The following is a 22,133-nucleotide window of genomic DNA, read 5'->3' as shown; positions in this document are numbered from 1 at the left end:
ATCCCATTAACAGCTACCTCGTACACCCCTCCGCATCTTCTTTGTCCTCCATTAGAAACTGAAGACCTTATTGCAAGTCTATTTGTTATACTAAGATAATAATTGAACTCATTCTGTTTATTACGACAATATTGTTAATGTCCTCTTAGGGCTTATTTGGTCTAGGGTTGCATACTGTCTGAACTGGGCACTGCTGATATTGATCTCCCCCTTAAAGAAAAGGTTTTGGAAACCTATAGGGGGGAAACTGCAATACCCCAGGTCTGCACTGCTAGAGGGGAAGATACATGACAAACATGAAAAACAAGGGAAGAAAATGATCCAAACAAATCTAGATTCTGTATTCATAGAACCCAATGACAATAGGTTAGAAGAAATATCAGAAAAGGACTTCAGATTATACATGATTAAGATGATGCGAGAAACAAAGGATGAGATAAGAGAGCAAATGAAGGCAATGAATGATCATACCAATAAACAGTTGAAAGAGCAACTGCAAGAAACAAAAGATCATTTCAACAAAGAGATAGAGATTCTCAAAAAAAAAAAAATGGAAATCCTTGAAATGAAGGAAACAATAAACCAAATAAAAAACTGAATGGAAAGCATCAGAAACAGATTAGACCACTTGGAAGACAGAAAGAACCTCAGACAATGAAGATGAAATATTTAATCTTGAAAATAAAGTTGACGAAACAGAAGACGGTAAGAAAACAAGAACAGAATCTCCAAGAACTACGGGACATCATGAAAAGACCAAAATTTAAGAATTATCGAGACTGACGAAGACAGAGAGATACAAACAAAAGGAATGAACAACCTATTCAATGAAATAATATCAGAAAATTTCCCAAGCCTGAAGAATGAAATAGAAAATCAAATACAAGAGGCTTACAGAACACCAAATGCACAAAATCAACAACAGATCCACACCAAGGCACATTATAATGAAAATCCCTAACATACAAAATAGACAGGATTTTGAAGGCTGTGAGAGAAAAGCATCACACTACATATAGGGGGAAAACGATACGGATATCAGCAGACTTCTCAGACTCTAAAAGCAAGAAGGGCCTGGAACAACATATTTCAAGCTCTGAAAGAACACGGTTGCCAACCAAGAATCCCATACCCAGCAAAACTAACCTTCAGATTTGAAGTGAAATAAAATCCTTCCATGATAAACAAAAGTTAAAAGAATTTGCAAATAGAAAGCCTACACTACAGAATATCCTCAGCAAAATAGTCCATAAGGAGGAAATGAAAAACAATAATGTAGGTCAGCAAAGGGAGGAACTACCTTAGAGAAAAATCCATTCAAAGGAGTAACCAAGCCAAGTTAAAAACCAAAAATAAGGCCAGATGACTAGGAATACGAATTATATCTCAATAATAACCCTGAAAGTTAATGGCCTAAACTCCTCAATCAAAAGACATAGACTGGCAGAATGGATTAAAAAGAAAGACCCAACAATATGCTGCCTTCCAGAGACTCATCTCATAGAAAAAGACACTCACAGACTAAAGGTGAAAGGATGGGAAAAAACCTACCATGAAAACGGACTCAGTAAAAAAGTGGGGGTTTCCATCCTTATTTCTCATAAAGTGGACTTCAAGCCAAAGTTGGTCAGAAGGCATAAAGAAGGATATTTCATACTGCTTAAGGGAACCATAAATCAGCAAGACATAATGATCATAAACATTTATGCCCCAAACAATGGTGTACTTCAAACAAATCTTTCTCAATTCCAGGAATAAATAGACCACAACACAATAATTCTGGGTGTCTTTAACACACCGCTGTCACCACTTCCAAACAAAACGAAAACACAGAACTCAATAACACAATCGATAACTTAGACTTAACAGACATATATAGAGTATTCCATCCATCAACGAGCAAACTCACTCTCTTCTCAGCAGTACATGGAACCTTCTCGAAAACAGACCATATGTTATGCCACAAAGCAGCCCTTAGTAAATGCAAACAAATAGAGATTCTGCCTTGTGTTCTATCAGATTATAATGCAATGAAATTAGAAATCAATGACAAAATAAAAAACAGAAATTACTCCAACACCTGGAGACTAAATAATATGCTATTGAATGAAACATGGATAACAGAAAACATCAGGGAGGAGATAAAAAAAAATTTTTAGAGGTAAATGACAATGATGATACAACATATCGAAATCACTGGGACACTATGAAAGTGGTACTAAGAGGAAAATTCACTGCATGGAGCACATTCAAGAAAAGAATAAAAAGTCAACAACTAAATGACTAACATTACAGCTCAAAGCCCTAGAAAATGAAAAACAGAATAAGAGCAAAAATAGTAGAAGACAGGAAATAATTAAAATCAGAGCTGAAATCAATGAAATTGAAACAAAAGAAACTATTCAAAAAATTGACATAACAAAAAGTTGATCTTTGAAAAAGTAAACAAACTAGACAAACCCTTAGCCACACTAACAAAGAGAAGGAGAGAAAAAACCCAAATTACTAAAATTCATGATGAAAAAGGAAATATCACAACAGACACCACTGAGATACAGAACATAATGAGAAGCTACTTTGAAAATCTATATTCCAACAAAACAGAAAATACTGAAGACATTGACAAATTTCTAGAGACATATGCTCCTCCCAAACTGAACCAGGAGGACATACACAATTTAAACAGATCAATATCAAGCAAGGAAATAGAAGAAGCCATCAAAAGCCTAGCATCCAAGAAAAGCCCAGGGACCAGATGGATTCTCAGCCGAATTCTATAAGACCTTCAGAGAAGAACTCATTCCAATACTTCTCAAAGTATTCCAGGAAATAGAAAAGGAGGAAACCCTACCAAACTCATTCTATGAAGCTAATATCACCTTCATACCCAAACCAGGAAAAGACACATCAAGGAAAGAAAATTTGAGACCAATATCCTTGATGAATATAGATGCAAAGACCCTTAACAAAATACTGGCAAATTGTATCCAAAAACATATTAAGAAAATGGTGCACCACAATCAAGTGGGGTTCATCCCTGAAATGCAAGGATGGTTTAACATCCATAAATCTATAAACGTAATCCATCATGTCAATGGACTTAAGGATAAGAATCATATGGTTATTTCAATTAATGCAGAAAAAGCGTTCGACAAAATACAAGACGCCTTTGTGTTCAAAACACTGGGAAAAATAGGGATAGCAGGAACATACCTGAACATTGTAAAGGCTATTTATGCTAAGCCCATTTCCAACATCATTCTTAATGGAGAAAAACTGAAACCATTCCCTTTAAAAATGGGAACAAGACGGGGGTGTCCTCTTTCACCACTTCTATTCAAAATTGTCCTCGAAACTCTAGCCAGAGCAATGAGGCAGACTAAAGAAGTTAAAGGGATACGAATAGGAAAAGAGGAACTTAAGCTGTCACTATTTCTGATGACATGATTCTATATTTAGAGGATCCAAAAACCTCCTCCAGAAAACTTCTAGACCTCATCAATGAATTCAGCAAAATAGCAGGTTATAAAATCAACACGCATAAATCTAAAGCATTTTTATACACAAGTGATGAAATATCTGAAAGGGAATGAGGAAAACAACTCCATTTGCAATAGCCTCGAAAAAAATAAAATACTTGGGAATCAATCTAACCAAAGAGGTAAAAGATCTCTACAATGAAAACTACAAAACATTGAAGAAAGAAATTGAGGAAGACCTTAGAAGATGGAAAGATCTCCCATGTTCTTGGATAGGAAGAATTATTATTATCAAAATGGCTAAACTTCCAAAGGTGCTATACAGATTTAATGCAATTCCAAAAAAAAATCCCTATGACGTTTCTCATAGAAACAGAAAAAGCAATCATGAAATTCATCTGGAAGAACAAAAGGCCCAGAATAGTCAAAGCAATCCTGGGCAGGAAGAGTGATGCAGGAGGTATCACTATACCAGACCTTAAACTTTACTACAGAGCAATAGTAACAAAAACAGCATAAAAACTGGCACCAAAATAGGCAGGTACATCAATGGTATAGGATAGAAAACACGGAGACATACCTACATAAGTACAGTAACAAGTATGCCAAAAACTTACACTGGAGAAAAGATAGCCTCTTCAACAAATAGTGCTGGGGAAACTGGAAATCCATATGCAGTAAAAATGAAACTAAACCCATATCTCTCACCCTGTACAAAACTCAACTCAAAATCGATCAAGGATCTAGGAATTAGACCTGAGACCCTTCACCAAATAGAAGAAAAAGTAGGCCCGAATCTCCATCACTTTGGCTTAGGACCAGACTTCCTTAACAAGACCCCCATAGCACAAGAAATAAAAGCAAGAATCAATAAGTGGGATAGATTCAAATTAAAAAGTTTTTTCTCAGCACAGGAAACAATCAACAATGTGAAAAGAGAGCCTACAGAGTGGGAGAAAATCTTTTCTACACACGCTTCAGACAGAGCACTCATCTCCAAAGTTTATAAAGAACTTAAAATACTTTACAACCAATATACAAAGAATCCAATCAATAAATGGGTTAAGGAACTGGGCAGACACTTCACAGAAGAAGATATACAGGTGATCAACAAATACATGAAAAAGTGCTCATCATCCCTAGTAATTACAGAAATGCAAATCAAAACCACCCTAGGATTTCACCTAATTCCAATTAGAATGGCCATTATCAAGAACACAAGCAATAATAAGTGTTGGCATGGATGTGGGGGAAAAGGTACACTCATATATTGCTGGTGGAGTTGCAAATTGGTGCAGCCACTCTGGAAGGCAGTAAGGAGATTCCTCAGAAAGCTTGGAATGGAACCACCATTTGACCCAGCTATCCCACTCCTCAGTTTATACCCAAAGGACTTAAAATCAGCATAGTACAGTGATGCAGCCACATCAATGTTCATAGCAGCTCAATTCACAATAGCTAGATTGTGGAACCAACCTAGATGCCCTTCAGTTGACAAAATGGATAAAGAAACTGTGGTATATATACACAATGGAATATTACTCAGCCGTAAAGAAGAGTAAAATTATGGCATTTGCTGGTAAATGGATGAAGTTGGAAAATGTCATGCTAAGTGAAATAGGCCAATCCCAAAAAACCAAAGGCCGGATGTTTTCTCTGATAAGTGCATGACAATATATAATGAGGGGGGAGTGATGGGGGGAAGAGAAGAACGAAGGAACTTTGGATGGTGTAGAGGAAAATGGGGTGGGAGGGGGTGGGGATGGAAAGATAGTAGAATGAGACAGTATGACCTATGTTCATGTATGATTCCATGAGTGGGGTGAACCTACACTGTGCACAACCATAGAAATGAAAAGTCGTACCCATTTGTGTACAATGAATCAAAATGTGTCTGTAAAAATAAAAAATATTTTAATAAAAAAAAAGAATTCCTGAACCTTCCTGGCATATGGAACTGTTCCATGATGGACTCCTCCCAGTAAACGAAGCCACCATCATAACCCTGTACCTGAGGACTTTACCACTCTACCATCTCCAAGTGCTCTGCACACTCCTGCCCCTACCTAGGTCACCAGAGGTTTCCTGACCTCATTCCCAAGACCCCACCTAGACCACGGGTGCCACTGCACAAAGGTTAGTTACTGACCTGTTCCACACTTACTCAGAGAGGTTGTGCCCAGCACCAATAAGCAGCATGTGTGTACGGGTGTCTCTGTGTGGGTGGGTGTGGATGTGCGTGCACACGTGTGCTATTTTCATTTGCAGACTCTGAGTGCAGGCCCACACCTCCCTTCCCCAGTGGCGGAGGCCCACGAGGACTTCATGCTCCTGACTCAGGCCCACTGTGCTCCAGAGCACGGGCCCTGACGCGCCTCTGGCACACTCTCACACAGCTCCAGCTCCAGCTCTGGTTCCAAAACTCTCACACACCTGGAATCTCGTTTCCAGATTCTGACTTGCCAGAGCACTGCCCCCACTCCCTCTTCATTTCTGCTCTGACTCTGGTCATCCTGGCCAGCCTCTGGCCAATGATGAGCACCCCTCCTTGTCTGGAAGCAGGTAACCTAGTTTGAGAAGTCAAGGTCCTCCCCAAGTCCCTTCTCAAGTCAGAGAGCATGCCCTTGAGGGACCTTCAATGCCAGCACTTGGGAGTCAGGACAGAGGGGCAGGCAGAGCTGCTTCCCAGCTGGCACATCACAGCCAGGGCACTGTGCTCCAGGCGCTGTCCTCCCACAGAGACCAGCAGCACTTCACAGCAGGCCAGGGGCTGCAGGGTCATTAGTACTTGGGCACACAGCAAGCATGCACCCCACAAGAAGCCCAGCTTCTGCTCAGGTTGCACATGTGTCTGAGGTCCACTACCTGAAGACCCTTGGTAGAATTCCATGCCCAGAAGCCAACAACCCACAGGCTCACCTCCACTTCAGAGGCTGCACACACTGGAAACAGTCCAGCCACCTCACTCCATGTGTCAGAGCAGCTGAGTGACAGTCTGGGTGCTAATGCGCAGGCAGCAGGACCTTAGAACCCCACTCCAGGTTTCTGTGAGGATGCCTTCTTGAAGCCAGTCGGCCTTTCAGGAGCACTGTGCCTCCACACAGGGTTTACAGCTCCCAGACGCCCTCTTTTCCCCGCACTGCAGCCAGGGTGTATGTGTAAAAACCAGGACCTAAACGCGCATCCCCCAGTCTCACGTCCAGCCTGAAAGAAGACGCCACTCTGTTTTCACCATGACTCACCAGCCCTGGGCACAGCTGCCTCCCACCTCCAGCCCACTCATCACTGCCCTCAAGGATACCTCTGGCTCTAGGCCAGCTCCCCGCTGCCCCCTCCACCACCCTGGCTCCCTCTCACCCCAGAAAGCACCCTCTGGCTCCCTTCGCTGGGTTGGCTTCTCGCAGCACCCTGTGCTTCCTCTTGATGACACAAATGCTAACTGCTGTAATTAAACTGTCCAATCATGCAGCTGAAGTCTGGCTTTCCTGCTACAACTGCAAGCTCCAAGGAGGAAGGAGCCAAGCAACCCCTGCAGAGTCAGACAGAAAGCACCCCACCCAGGGCTCCACACAGTGCTCCAAGAAGGTCTGCAGAGCCGAGAACTGCACCCCAGAGGGGAGCCAGGTTGGGCGCCAAGCCACTTAGGAAGTGTCAGTTGGAAAGCATGACAAATGATGGCCCCAGACTGCAAAAGTGAACATTCCTCAAGCCCAGGAAACAAGCTCTTAGATGACTACAATCCACCCATCACATTTGAAATCCAGGACCAAAAATTTTAAAAGTCCACTTAACAGAAAAGTCAACAGCCAGAAGTATAAACAGTATGTTTTACACTGATTTTCCAAAGCCACAGAGCATATCCACTCAACACGTGGTGTGCTCACGTGTTAGTATGTTGAGCATATGTGTAAGAACATGCATGTGTCATGTGTGCACATTTGCATGTGTGTGGCAGGCACTACAGGAAGGCAGGAAGAGTCTGAGCCCATGCACATGTGATATATCCACATCTGTGTATGTGAGCATATGTATGTGAGAGCATACACATGTGCTGTGTACATATTTGCATGTGTGTGTGCATGTGTGGTATGTGCACATTTGTGCATGTGAGCATGTATGTGAGCGTGCACATCTGCATGTGTGATAGGCACTACAGGAATGCAGGAAGTATCTGCATATGTGTGTGCACATCTGCATGTGAGTGTATGTGAATGTGTGAGCATGTATGTGTGAGAGTGTGCAAGTGTGATGTGTGTACCTTTGTGTGTGTGAGCATACACATGTAGTGTGTGCATATTTGTGTGAGTGTGTATGTGTGAGAGCATGCATGTGATGTGTGCATATTTGTGTGTGAGTATGTGTATAAGTGTGAACGTGTGATATGTGCATATTTGTGCATATCTGTATATGTTTGTATGTGTGAGAGCATGCACATGTGATATGTACACATTTCTGTGTGTAAGAGCATGTATGTGTGAGAGCATGCATGTGTGATGTGCGTAGATTTGTGTGAGCGTGTATGTGTGAGAGTGTGCACATGTGATATGTGCATATTTGTGTGTGTATGTGTGAGAGCATGCATATGAGGTGCACACATATTTTGTAAGAGTGTGCACATGTGGTGTGCGCATATCTATGTGTGTGAGCCTGCATATTTGTGTGTGAGAGCATGCACGTGGGGTGTGTGCATATTCTGTGTGTGAACATGTATGTGTGAGAGCATGCATGTGTAATGTATGCATATTTGTGTGTGTGAGAGCATGCATGTGTGGTCTGTGCATATTTGTGTGTGTGAACATGCATATTTGTGTGAAAACATGCAAATGTGGTGTGTGCATATTTTGGTGTGTGAGCGTGTATGTGTGAGACATGCACATGTGGTATGCACATATCTGTGTGTGAGAGCATGCATATCTGTGTGAGAGCATGCATATGGTATGTGCACATTTGTGTGTGAGAGAGCATGCAAATCTGTGTGTGAGAGCATACACATGGTGTGTGCATATTTGTGTGTCTGAGAGTGTGCATATTTGTGTTGTGGGATTGTGCATATTTGTGTGTGAGCATGCATATTTGTGTGTGTGAGAGCATGCACATGTGGTGTGTGCATATTTGTGTGTGTGAGCATGTATGTGTGAGAGCATGCACGTGTGGTGTGTGCATATTTGTGTGAGAGCATGCACATGTGGTGTGTGCATATTTGTGTGAGAGTGTGCACGTGGTGTGTTCATATTTGTGTGTGAGAGCGTGCATATTTGTATGTGAGCACACACATGTGGTGTGCACATATTTGCGTGTGTGAATGTGCACACACAGTGTGTGCATATTTGTGTGTTTGAGAGCATACATGTGTGGTGTGTGCATACTGTGTGTGAGAGAGCGTGCACATGTGGTGGGTGTATATTTGTGTGTGTGAGAGCATGCACATGTGCTGTGTGCACAGTTGTGTGTGTGTGGCAAGCACTGCAGAAAGGCAGGGAGAGTCTGAACCAATCTGAAGATTCCACCTGTAGAGCAAAAATTCCATTTCCTCCAGTTATTCCTTCTCCTGGACAATTAACACCATGGTCATGTCCTTGGTCCTGTCTCACTAATAGTCAGGCAAGGCATTAAGAACCACTTGGGTCTACACCCTAAGCTGGTGGTAAAGTAGTTAAGAAAAACTTATTTACCACGTTAATTAAATGGTCTATTTAACATAGAATATCAATTCTCTAATCACATCTCAGTTGAACTTCTCCTTTCAATTAACAACTCTGAGGGCCACTGACAGAGGTCCTGCTGTTCCAGGATCATTATGAACATTTTCATTATATGTCAAATGAGGGCGTGGAGGCAGAATGTGAGCGTTCTCCGGAGTGGCCTCCCCCACTTCACAGATGATTAGGGGTGAGCAGCAGCACTCATTAGTTGCTTAGCGATGAAAGGCCCCCCTGTGAATTACAAGCGGAAGCCCAGTGTGAGGGCTGCAGGCACTCCTCCACCAGGCTCTGCCCCGCTGGGAGGAGGGCCCTGCTCAGGGAAGCCCAGTCTCTTCCCATCACCACGGGCGTCTACAGAAGACCAGAGAGGCCCACCTGGCCAAAGCCTCAGCCTCCAAACCCCTCCAAGACACACGAGGAGGGCTCAGTGAGGACACCCTGAAGCACTTAAATGTAAATGCTCCAACCGAGGGGCACAGCCCCCGCTGCGCATTTAGGTTTTATTCATAAGTGAATCCAAAGAACATACCCAGCACTTACCAGATTTTCTAAAACAAAAAAAAAAAAACTTTAAACATGTTCAAAACAGGTAGTGATATCACAGTTTCCTATTCTAATGCTCAAGAGAAGTACTCAAGAGAAGTATCTGTGAAACACTTTTTTGTATGAAATTAATATTCCAATAAAAGAAAAGGCTACAGTATATCAAACATAGAAAACAGATGAAATGCTGTGGAAATGCAACTGAAGGTCCAGCCTTCAGCTCGGAAGTAAACCTTCAACTAATGCTCTATCACCTTGACCTTATCCCCATGCAAATCCAAACCACTAAGCAGGAGTTCCAACGGCCCCTAGAAGTAAACCCCACTGGCCATTTTCAGCATTGGTATAATTGTGCAGAGTAACACGTCAAGTTCACTAAAGTTCATATTTCATGTTCAAGACAGAAACCATCATGTGATCTTACCTATGTATTCACAAATGAAGACCACAAAGAAAGGAGTGACAAGGTCGTTTATCCCCTGGACATATCCACTGGCAGGGTGACGGATGGCCCATATAAACAAGATCCTTTCAAAAATCTGAAAGAAAATGGAGCATGTGGTGAAGCAAAGCAAACACAATGGAGACTTAGAGTGATCCACTCTTACATAAGACAGTATTGATATTTTCCCCACGGTCTCCAATATTAAAATGCAAATATGGACCAACAGCAATCACAGTTTAAGTCCAACTTCTCACTGACTCACCAACACTGTGAAGTATTCTGCCAACCCCTGGGCTTGCCCTGAGGCCCTTGCTGGCTCTCACAAGAGGTATCTCTGCAGTCCCATGTGCCATGACTATAATGGGGCACCCAGGGCTCCATGGGGCAGTGCCTGGACTATCAATGCATACCTCCTCACTGGTGGACAGGTAGACAGGTGGACAGTGGCAGTGAGTGAGTTGACAGATGGATGGACAGATGAGTGTATGGTATTCTGAATTTCCCTCAAGAGGTACACAGAACCTTTGAACCCCTGGAAGTCACCAACATCCAAGAAGACACAGACACTCATCACTCAGCCCAGCCTGCTCAGTTTGCCCCGTGTGTGTATCTGTGTGAGTGTGTGAGTGTGTGAGTGTGTGTGTGTGTGTGTGTGTGTGTGTGTGTGTGTGTGTGTGTGCATACACCCAAGGCTTAAAGATCTTCACCTGCTCCACATCTCCCGCACCAGCCCAGGGGCCAGTGTAGCACCTAGACCTCAGTCCAACTCTGCCGCAGGTGCACCCCAGCCACACATCCTGACCATGCTGGGCTGCAGCACCTTTCTAGAAGCCTGTCATTCTATGGCCTCAGTTCCCACTGCCTGGAGGCCTCTTCTTCCTTTGCATTGAGCAGAAGGCTCAATTCAAGCACTACTTCCTGTGGCCATCTGCTCCCTCCCCAGCCTCTTTCAGGAAGAGGCAATCACTTCCTGCTGGTGAGGCCAGGTCTGGCTGCTTGGTTCACCTTCACGGGGTCCAGGCTCCCATGAGGTGCACAGTGAAGCCTCCTTGAGCCTTCAACCAATGAATGAGCAACAGCACTGCTGAGCACACCAAACCCTAAGAACAAACCACATCTGTCCTGGAATTGATCCTTTCTATGCTACAACATCCTACATCTCACCAGGCTTGGTGGTCCAGATCCCCCAAGTCATCACGGAACCTGCCCGAGATTTATGGAGGAGGACCTGGAACCCAGACAGGTGAGGTCTCTGCCCAGGACAAGCAGCCTACCAGTGGGAAAACCAGTCTCAGAATCCAGCTTCCTCCCCACCGGCTTTAGTCCCCCAGGCACTGGCCCACTGTGGCCACTCAGCAGCTAACAAGGAAACTTCCACCTGTGACAGCACACCTGACAAATGTTTGCTGAGTGAATGAAGCATCCATGCATCAAGAGCCATAGTGCTTTCCATTCTAAGTCAACTGCTCTAGCGAGAAGTGAGTATTTAACCAGGTTCAAAGACCAAGATCACTTACTAATGTGGCACCCTTTAAGGATTCCTCATGTGAGAACTTGGCAGCTGGTGCAGAGACTCCAGAGATATCAAGATGGACAAGCGACCAGACAAGCCATTCCCAGCAGCAGCACCTCAGGTGAGCCCAGAGAGAGACAGGGGCTCCTGGAACACAGTACCTCCTCAGTTATAGGCTGCAAATGCAGCAGCCACAGCCCCGCCTGGCCACCAAGTCACTGGGCCACCAAGCAAGTCACATAACAAATGTGCAGCTTCATCAGACGGGGTGACAGGATACAGGGCAGGTTCTCGTACCCACAGACACTCGTACGTGGACCTGGACAGGCCCTGGACTGCTCGCCAGCAAGCCTCCTAGGGCCTGAGTCCAGAGAGGGTCAGAAGTAGGGACTACTCAGTGGCAAGCACACGCAGGGACAGGGAGGTAAAGGCCACTGCTGATGGCTCCATGGAAGCACACCGCAGAGTGAAGAGGACATGGGCTCCTCCGCCATGTACTCCCCAAGAAGTCCCAAAGGGAGACGAGCCCAGGAGGCCTGCCACCCACACAGAGGGGTTGCCCACAGACATCAGTTGCGTGGAAGCTCACTTATGCCAGTCCCTTGATCAGGGTCACAGCAGGGTCCAGGATAGTGGGCTACACTACCAGGGTTGTCCTGCAAGTCATTACTGCCTCCAAGTACCCTCTGCACATGGGGCATTTAAGTTGCAGCCGCCAGGCAATGCCCAGGAGGGGCTCGGCTGTGCTGCCTGAAGCCTGCAGGCGGTCAAGAACTAATGCCATACCTGCACCCCTGCACCCCTGGGGCGGGAAAGTGAGCAGCCTGTGCTGAGAGGAGGTGGATGCTGAGGTGTGCCTGTACATGAAGCCAGGATAGAGGAGCTTCCGGAGGGCAGTCTGCATAGAGACACTGAGGAGAGGGGTAGGGGCAGGAGGGCAGCCAGGGCCAGAGGGAAAGCAAGCCAGTTGGTGCTGCTAGGGACAGCCTTGAGCGCCACTGTGAAGAGCATGGGCTTCCCACCTGCCAGAGTGTAGCCAAGGACAATGACAGTGGCACCCAGCAGTGATGTCTGACCCTCACTGCATGCTCCATGCCCTAAGCACCTGCACCAACTCACCCCATCCTCTCACACCCAGGCGGGGCTGCCACCAGGGCACAGTCACGAGCACCAGGCGCAGACGCCGGGGGTGGAGACTCCCTCCCAGGGCCACCCCTGTCGTGCACCCCATTCAGGGCGTGGACCAGTCCTGAGACTTGCTTCCAACCAACCGAGACAGAAAGGCAATGGGACAACATGATAATGTCACATCAGGCAGCCATCTGCCCTGCCAGGAGGCACCCTCCCTTGCTGGCGTACTGTCCACAGCCACCCAGAAGGACCCACGTGGCGAGGAGCTGAGGGCAGCTAACATACAATCAGAAACTGAGGAGGCTGCTGCCTCAGGGAACTCAATCTGCCAGTGACCACCAGGGGCATGGCAGGAGATCCTCGATGAGGCTGTGGCCCTCGCCAACCTGACTGGAGAGAGCTCGAGGCAGAGGCTCAGCAGAGCCATGCCCACCCCTAGCCGCCCCCAACCACAGAAACTGAGGAAAACAATACGAATAAATACATGTTACTTGAAGTCAGCAGGTTTGCAGAAATGCTTTATGCAGCAATAAATAGCTAAGACAGAGGAAAAATGAGAGACAGAGAAGGGAGGCCAAAGTCACACAGCCTGGCAACAAACCCCAGCTGCAGCCCAGTGACTGGACTAAAGGAGGGCCTTAGAGGACTCGTGTACACTGCCCCCCGTCAGGACGTCATGAGACGTGAAGATGATGAGACACTACATTCTACTGTCATGTATAACTAATTAGAACAAATTTTAAAATTAAATAAAAAATAATAAATACAATTTTTTAAAGAAACTTTTAAAAAAAGAATAAGAAAGAGGCACAAGAATCATGATCTCTGAGGGAGCAAAATGTGCACCTGATCTGCATCTGCCACAGCCCAGGAAGGAGCAGTCGTGCAGGGAGACAGGGGAGTGTGTATAGAGTACAGGTCACTAAGAGAGACCTCCTACCACCCAGCAGAGGGCTGAGAAGGTCAGGGGGCAAGGACCTGAGTGGGCTGGGGCTCCGGACTCAGTTCCCAAGCACCAGCCCCCATCAGCCCCACTCCTCTGGCACAGGACCCCAGGCAAGCAGGTCCCACCTACACGGCACCTGAGGAGAGGAAGTGGCACTGAGTGGGTGGCACTGGGGGGCTGGGCCAGCTCAGTGTGTGGACAGCACCGGAGCACACCAGCAACCACCAGGCAAAAACACTCTCGCCCCTCCTGGGGCCTGTAAAGGGCTCTGCTCACCCAGCCTCTGGAAGCACAGTGCCCGCAGAGCCAGCATACACCCAGGAAGAGTGTGTCTGCATTCTTTGGGGAAGAATTTAGAATTCCGATTTCTTATTAACTAAGGAAAGCTATCAGTCAGTTCAAATTATTTAGATTTAACTCTACTTGATCACTCCTGACAACCTGAAAAGCACATTTTTAAGACTTTAACCCTAGTAACATGAAAAAGGAGCCAAGCAGATTGTCTAAGACAGAGAGGCATGTAAGGGGCAGCAGCCAGACACAGCAGGACGAGGGCGGTCCAGGAAGGTGACACTGGGGTAAACGCTGGCTCTGCCACTAAAGAGGCGCGTGCTCTGACCACACTCCTAGGTCGGTCCCAGAAGCTGTCACCACTGGAGAACCTCCACAGGACACCAACTCCAAATCCTTTGTACACATCCACGCCCCACCTGACCCAGTCTCGGGCCGGCCCCTCCTGTGCCCCACACCCCTGAGTGTCTGAGGGGCACTGACAACCTGGGACACATCAGGCACCAGCTGGTGCCTGAGGCTTCTCAAGACCCCGAAGACAAAACACAAACCCAGAATCTGACTCCAGGCACAGGGCTGCTGCTGCCTGACCCTACGGTTTCATCGCCACCACAGGGTTCCCTCCCAGTCACCTCTGTTCCTGCCTCAGGACCCCCAGCATGAGATCTCAGTTCAAACCCTTAGAGACAGCCTCAGGTACCACCCTACCCAAAAGAGCAGCCCCTGTCCTCTGCCCACCCAGTACCACCCACAGCTTCACCTGTGTCGAGGGTCCTGTGAGGCATCTCCTCCCTCGTTGGCCGCTGTGTCCCCAGCCCCACTTGGTGGGCACAAGGGCTGAGCCCTTCACTGCCTGAATGCAGATGCAGACGGGCCACTCTCCCCACCGCCCTGCATCTGAGCTCTTGCATTGTGTCCTCGAGCTCTGGACACAACGTGGGGTGCTTGCCAGGATTCCCGTCAGCTCTCCCCATCTGCATTCACCATCGAGGGTGCTCCAAACTGGCTCCCTACTGCCAGCTAGTGGGGACCTCCAGGTCCCCCACTCGTGTGAGACAAATAAAAGACAATGGGGGAGGGGGAAGGATGAGAGCAGGGGAAGAAACTTCGGAGAGGACAGGCACACAGGCTGCAAAGACAGAGGGAGTGATTCTGAGAGAAGTGGAGCCTCCGGCAGGCACCCTCAAGAACCTACAAGTGCCACCTGGGCTGCGGGAAGGGCTGGAGCTTCTGGGGAGCCAGGGGCTGAACACAGAGTGCCCAGCCCTCCCACAGTGACAGCTCCAGCGGGGAAAACCCCTTTTCTCCCCCTGCAAGGCCTTCCCTATCTCCAACTGCAAGCCATGGCCTGGGGCAGAACCCTCCAGTGAACAGCAGAGCGTGCACTCTGCATCCACCATCAGCACCAAGTCCATCTTGCCAAGGAGGAAGATGTGTTCAGGGTGGCACCAGCTACAAGCTCTCTCCAAGCCACCTGTCACCACTCTACACACCAGTCATCTCAGCAGCCCAACCTCACCAGCCCTGAAATCACTTCCACTGTCCACTGAGACTCAGTCCCTGTCCCTAACACTCATGCTGAGCACACACTGTCAGCTCTCCAGGTGACACCTAGGGCCACTCATTTCCTGGTTTGCCTTTTCCCTAGATCAGCAGTCATAATTTAAAAAGCAAGAGAAACTTCATGGTTTCTGTTTTCTTGGGTGCTGGAGGTGGGGGGAAGCTTGCCTGAGTTTCTTCCAGTCCTTCCTCCCAGCCTGCTGTGTTGGGGACACACAAAGAAGTCATGAGGGCGCCCATTCAACACAGCCAACATGGACCCCAGCTTGTGGCCAAAAGGCAAACCTCTGCCCTGCCAGCCTGCAAGTTGTCCCCAGTCACCCCAAGTGTAGCCAGAGTGCCCAATGAGGAGGAGCTACCCAACACGGCAGGGAGAAGGCTAACAAAACGCTGCCAGCAAATCAGACTGGCCTGCCTGGCTCTGAGGAGAAAGACCCCACTAGCTGCAGGAAGGCGACGAGAGCTCCATCAACTGAGGCTGCCTGCGGACCCTGACAGTTCCCAGCCTGCCAGAAACCAGGAAGGCGCCAAGAAGCAGTCACCAGGCTTCAAGGTTCAGGTAAACCCCTGGCTGCACCCCAAAAGATGCAGCCTTGGGAGGCCCTGTACCAACCTCCACCCTCACGTGATGCCTGGAAGCACCCCTCAGCTCAGGCCCCACAGCACCCTAAGCTGTGGGACATGAGCACGCGCACACATGTGACACCCGGCCAGTTGCAGAACGAGGCCTTCCAAGACTTTGGTGGTGTTTCTCATCTCACCGCCACCATGCAAAGCAAGAAGGCACGCCTCGGGGCCTGGAGGTCATCCTGTGGCCACCTCGACATGTGGCTTTCACCCTGACAAGTTCTCCCCGCTCTTCAGCACTGAAAGCCATCACAAGAAAGAGGCCCCACCCCCAACAGAGGGACGTGTGTCAGAAACTTCTAAACTTTGCCTCACACAGAGTTATTTTTCAAGGAACACGGAGTCATTTTTAAGCTTCTGTTCTCAGACTGGTTTTAAAAAATTATAAATGACCAGTTTCCTATCACTTTTTTCCAATGATCATCTTCAAAGAAAACCAAGGTGATACTTGAAAGGGGCACTCCCCAGAGGGCACGTCCTCTCGTGTGCAGGACCTTCGCACGCGTCCTGAGCAGGCGCTCCCTGTTGCAGCCTGCACACTGGCCACAGCACAATCTAAATGCAGCCGGCGCCGCCACTGCCACGGAGACGGCGCCACCTGAAGCACTGCCAGGAGGAAGGGCCTCGATCCTCCACAGAGGCCCTCTGGAGGTGCTGGTCCAGCCAGGAGAATGGCTCTGCTTGGGCCAGCTCAGGAAGGCTCCAGGAGCCACCGGCAGCTTCGGTCAATGGCACAGCCCTCCGGGTCTCCCCAGGCTCCCAAGACGGGATCCCAAAAAGGGACAGCACAGGGCACAGGCCCTGTTCCCCTTGGCTGGCCCAGGGGCACAAAGACCTGCTGGCCAACTCAATGACCAAGAAAGTGCCTGGTCCAGAGCTTTTCCACTACCTACCGATAGCTGGTCCCCCAGCTGGAAAGCCACCCTGCTCCTGCCTGCAGAGTCTTTACTGAGGCAAGTCCCTCCACTAGGCTGGGGTATCCTACCACAGTGCTTCCCCTAGCAGTCACCTCCAGGCACTCACCAGACTACGACCTGTACAACCTGTGGGGCAGGATCACAAGAGGGGTTCAGGACACCAGAGCACCAGGGAAACAAAGACCACTCTTCTTATAGGCTGTGGACAGCAGCCCTCAGTAACCAGGCAAGGAAACATGAGGGTTCACAGAGTTGTGAAAGCAGGCACCTCAACTTGGTGTGACACCCTTTCAAGTTCAAGTGTCCTCCCAAGACCCTGCCCTAGCTGTCTTCTGCAATTCTCTGAACAGCTAGAATGCAGTCAGCAAGAGAATTTCATTATAACTTTATATGATCTCCCTGGATTTGTGCATGTTTCTCTGCAACACACTTGAGCTGTGTGCACTGTTGAAGACAGACCACATCTGGGTCTTCGGTGTCACCCACTTGCCTACCAGTGTCCACTGGCACTGGGAGTAAGGGGTCACAGTCACCACAACTTCACATGTCAAAAATGCAGGTACTGGAGGCCACTGCCGCAGACACCCAGAGGTGTTTTCCCCGTGCTGCTGCTGTCCACACAGTGCCACAGACACAGATGCCACCCAGAGGTCTTCTCTGAGGAGCCGGGTGCAGCTGCCCCAGAGGTCTTTCCCTGGGTGTTGCTGCCGCGGACACCACTACCACAGCCATAGGTTGTCTCCTGGGACACACCTGCTCCTGACACCACTGCCGCAGGTGCTGGAGGTCTCCTCTCCAGGTGCTGCTGCTGCTGCTGATACTGAGAGCCACCATCCCCACCCCACCCCGCACTGAGGTCTGCTGCCCTCAACGCTGCCTTGGACGCCCGGCTGCCATCTACGCTGCTGCTGCAGCTGCTGCTGCCACTCACAGCACCGGCTCCCTGAGGTCCCCTGGAGGTCTCCTCCCTGGGTGCTGTGCAGCTGCAGCCACAGCTGAGACCCACGCACTGCAGCCGCATCCCCACCTGCGGCCAAAGCCACCGCCCTCTGCGGCTGCTGCTGACGCCCTGCCTGCCGCCCCCGACTCGGCTACTACCGCTTCCACCAGTGCCCAGAGGGCCGCTGGCGGGGAGGCTCCAGGTCTGGTTGCACGTGGCCACGTCCATTTTGAGATGCCAGCCAGACGCAGAGCCCCTTCTCAATTTCAAGAATCAAACAGACCACAGCACAGTAATACTGGGTGACTTTAATACAGCTTTCTCACTACAGGACAGATCTTCTAAACAAAAACTAAATAAAGAAACTACAGAACTAAATGATACAATCAATAACTTAACAGACATATATAGAATATTTCATCTCTCAACAAGCAAATACACTTTTTTCTCAGCAGCAACATGGATCCTTTTCAAAACAGACCATATCTTATGCCACAAAGCAACTCTTAGTAAATACAAAATAATGGAGATAATACCCTTCACTCTATTAGATCATAATGGACTGAAATTAGAAATCAATGATAAAATTAAAAGTAGAAGCTACTCTAACACATGGAAACTAAATAATATACTACTGAATGACAAATGAATAGCAGAAGCAATCAGGATGAAATGAAAAAATACTTAGAGGTAAATGTGAATACCGATACAACATACCAAACTCTCTGGGACACCATGAAGGCAGTACTAAGAGGAAAGTTCATTGCGTTGAGCTCATTTATTAAAAGAATAAAAAATCAATAAATAAATGACCTAACATTACTTCTCAAAACCCCAGGAAAAGAAGAACAAATCAACACCAAAAACAGAAGACAGGAAATAATTAAAATCAGAGCTGAAATCAATGAAATTGAAACAATTGAAAAAAATGACAAAACAAAAAGTTGGTTCTTTGAAAAAAAAATCATTAAAATTGATAAACCCCTAGCCACATCAACAAAGAGAAGACCCAAATTAGTAAAATACGTGATGAAAAAGGAAATACTACAATGGATACAACTGAAATATAAAAGATAATTAGAAACTATTTTGAAAATTTATTCACTAATAAAATAGAAAATATTGAAGACACTGACAAATTTCTAAAGACATATGACCTACCTAAACTGAATCAGGAGGTCATACACGATTTAAACAGAACAATTTCAACTAATGAAATAGAAAACACCACTAAAAGTCTACCAATTAAGAAAAGCCCGAGACCAGATAGATTCTCAGCCAAGTTCTATAAGACCTTCAAAGAAGAATTAAAACCAATAGTTCTCAAATTGTTCCATGAAATAGAAAAGGAAGGAATTCTTCCAACTCATTCTGTGAGGCTAATATCACCCTGATACCAAAACCAGACAAAGACACAGTGAGCAAAGAAAACTTCAGACCAATATCCCTGATGAACATAGATGCAAAAATTCTCGATAAAATTCTGGAAACTCACATACAAAAACATATTAAAAAGATTGTGCACCACAATCAAGTGGGGTTCATTCCAGTGATGCAGGGTTGGTTCAACATATGGGAATCAATAAACATAATTCATCATATCAATAGACTTAAAAACAAGAATCATATGATCATCTCAATAGACACAGAAAAAGCATTTGACAAAATACAGCACCCCTTCATGTTCTAAACGCTAGAAAAACTAGAAATAGTAGGAACATACCTTAACATTGCAAAAGCTAACTATGCTAAGCCCACGGTGAACATCATTCTAAATGGAGAAAAATTAAAAGCATTCCCTCTAAAAACTAGAACAAGACAGGGATGCCCTCTTTCACCACCTTTATTCAACACTGTCCTTGAAACTCTAGTCAGAGCAATAAGACAGAGAAAAGAAATTAAAGCTATAAAAATAGGTAAAGAAGAACTCAAACTGCCATCATAATTGCCAATGATATGATTCTATATTTGGAAGATCCAAAAAATTCCACCAACAAACTTCTAGAACTAATAAATGAATTCAACAAAGTAGAAGGATATAAAATCGATACCCATAAATCAAATGCATTCGTATACATCAGTAATGAATCCACTGAGAGAGAAATGAAAACACTACCCCATTCACAACTGCCTCAAAAAAAATAAAATACTTGGGAATCAATCTAACAAAAGAAGTGAAAGACCTCTACAATGAAAACTACGGAATACTAAAAAAGAAACTGAAGAAGACCTTAGAAGATGGAAAGACCTCCCATGCTCCTGGATAGGCAGAATTAATATTGTCAAAATGGCCATAATACCAAAGGCATTATACAAATTCAATGCAATTCCTATTAAAATTCCAGTGATGTTCTTCATAGAACTAGAAAAAGCAATCATAAAATTCATTTGGAAAAAATAAGAGACCCAGAATAGCCAAAGCAATCCTTAGCAAGGTAAGTGAAGCAGGAGTCATCACAATACCAGACCTCAAACTGTACTACAGAGCTATAATAATAAAAATAGCCTGGAATTGGCACCAAAACAGACATGCAGACCAATGGTACAGAATGGAAGACATAGAGACAAACCCACATAAATACAGGTATCTCATACTAGACAAAGGTGCTAAAAACATTCAATGGAGAAAAGACAGCTTATTCAACAAATGGTGCTGGGAAAACTGGAAAGCCACATGTAACAAAATGAAGTTGAATTCTTATCTCTCTCCCTGCATGAAACTCAACTCACTGTGGATCAAAGACTTAGGCACCAGAATAGAGACTCTGCAACTACTAGAAGAAAAAGTAGACCCAAATCTTTATTATGTCAGCCTAGGACCTGACTTCCTTAACTAGACCCCTAAAGCACAAGAAGTTATATCAAGAATCAATAAATGGGATGGACTCAAACTAAAGAGCTTCTTCTCAGCAAAAGAAACAATCAATAATGTGAAGAGAGAGCCTACAGATTGGGAGAAAATCTACCACATGCACCTCTGATAAAGCATTAATCTCTAGAATATATAAAGAACTCAAAAAACACCGAAAAAACAAATAACCCATTCAATAAATGGGCTAAGGAACTGAACAGATGCTTCACAGAAGAAGATATACAATCAATCAATAAACACATGAAAAAATGTTCAACAACTCTAGCAATTAGAAAAATTCAAGTCAAAATGACTCAGATTTCATCTCACTCCAATCAGAATGGCAATTATCAAGAATACAAGCAACATTACATGGTGGTGAGGATATGGGGGAAAAGGTACACTCATACATTGCTGGTGGGAATGCAAAATGGTGCAACCATTATAGAAAGGGTACAGAGATTCCTAAGAACGGTTGGAATGCAACCACCATTTGACCGTTACCTTGCTCCTCGGTTTATACCCAAAGGACTTAAAATCAACATACTACAGTGACACAGCCACATCAATGTTTACAGCAGCTCAAATTTACAATAACTAAACTATGGAACCAACCTAGAAGCCCTTCAACAGATGAATGGATAGAGAACATGTGGTACATATATATTATGGAATATTACTCAGCTTTAAAGAAGAATGAAATTCTGGCATTTGCTGGTAAATGGATGGAGTTCGAGAATATCATGCTAAGTGAAATAAGTCAAACCCAAAAAAACAAAGACCAAACGCTTCTCTGATATGCGGAAACTAATTCACAATGGGGGGTGTGAACAGGAAAGAATAGAGTTACTTTATATTAGGTAGAGGGAGTGACGGGGGGGAAGGGGAATGGGGAAGGAAGCATAGTAGAGTGAAACAGACATTATTACCTCGTGTACATGTATGACTGCATGACTGATGTGATCCTGCAACATGAATAACCTGAAAAATGAGGAAGTACACTCTATGTATGATCTATTAAAATGTATAAATGCATTCTACTGTCATGTACAACTAATTAGAACAAATAAAATTTTTTTTCTTATCCATTGTACACAAATGGGGTACGACTTTTCATTTCTATGGTTGTACACAGTGTAGGTTCACCCCACTCATGGAATCATACATGAACATAGGTCATACTGTCTC

The 22,133-nt window shown here is 45.9% G+C and overlaps 1 protein-coding gene across 2 annotated transcripts in view; it reads right to left on the bottom strand.

Annotated features, from left to right (window-relative positions):
- Nucleotides 1–22,133, bottom strand: part of TBC1D22A (TBC1 domain family member 22A) — a 355,623-nt gene that overhangs the window by 192,349 nt on the left and 141,141 nt on the right. For both annotated transcript variants that reach the window (XM_079140182.1, XM_079140181.1), the window contains one exon: nucleotides 10,149–10,263. In XM_079140182.1, the coding sequence (XP_078996308.1) occupies nucleotides 10,149–10,263 (115 nt within the window). The remainder of the gene's footprint in view (nucleotides 1–10,148; nucleotides 10,264–22,133) is intronic.

This window comes from Sciurus vulgaris (assembly GCF_902686455.1).
Source record: "Sciurus vulgaris genome assembly, chromosome: 5".
In the NCBI taxonomy this organism is placed as follows: Eukaryota; Metazoa; Chordata; class Mammalia; order Rodentia; family Sciuridae; genus Sciurus; species Sciurus vulgaris.
Note: the sequence above shows the minus strand (reverse complement) of the source record. Positions and strands in the feature narration are given on the sequence as shown.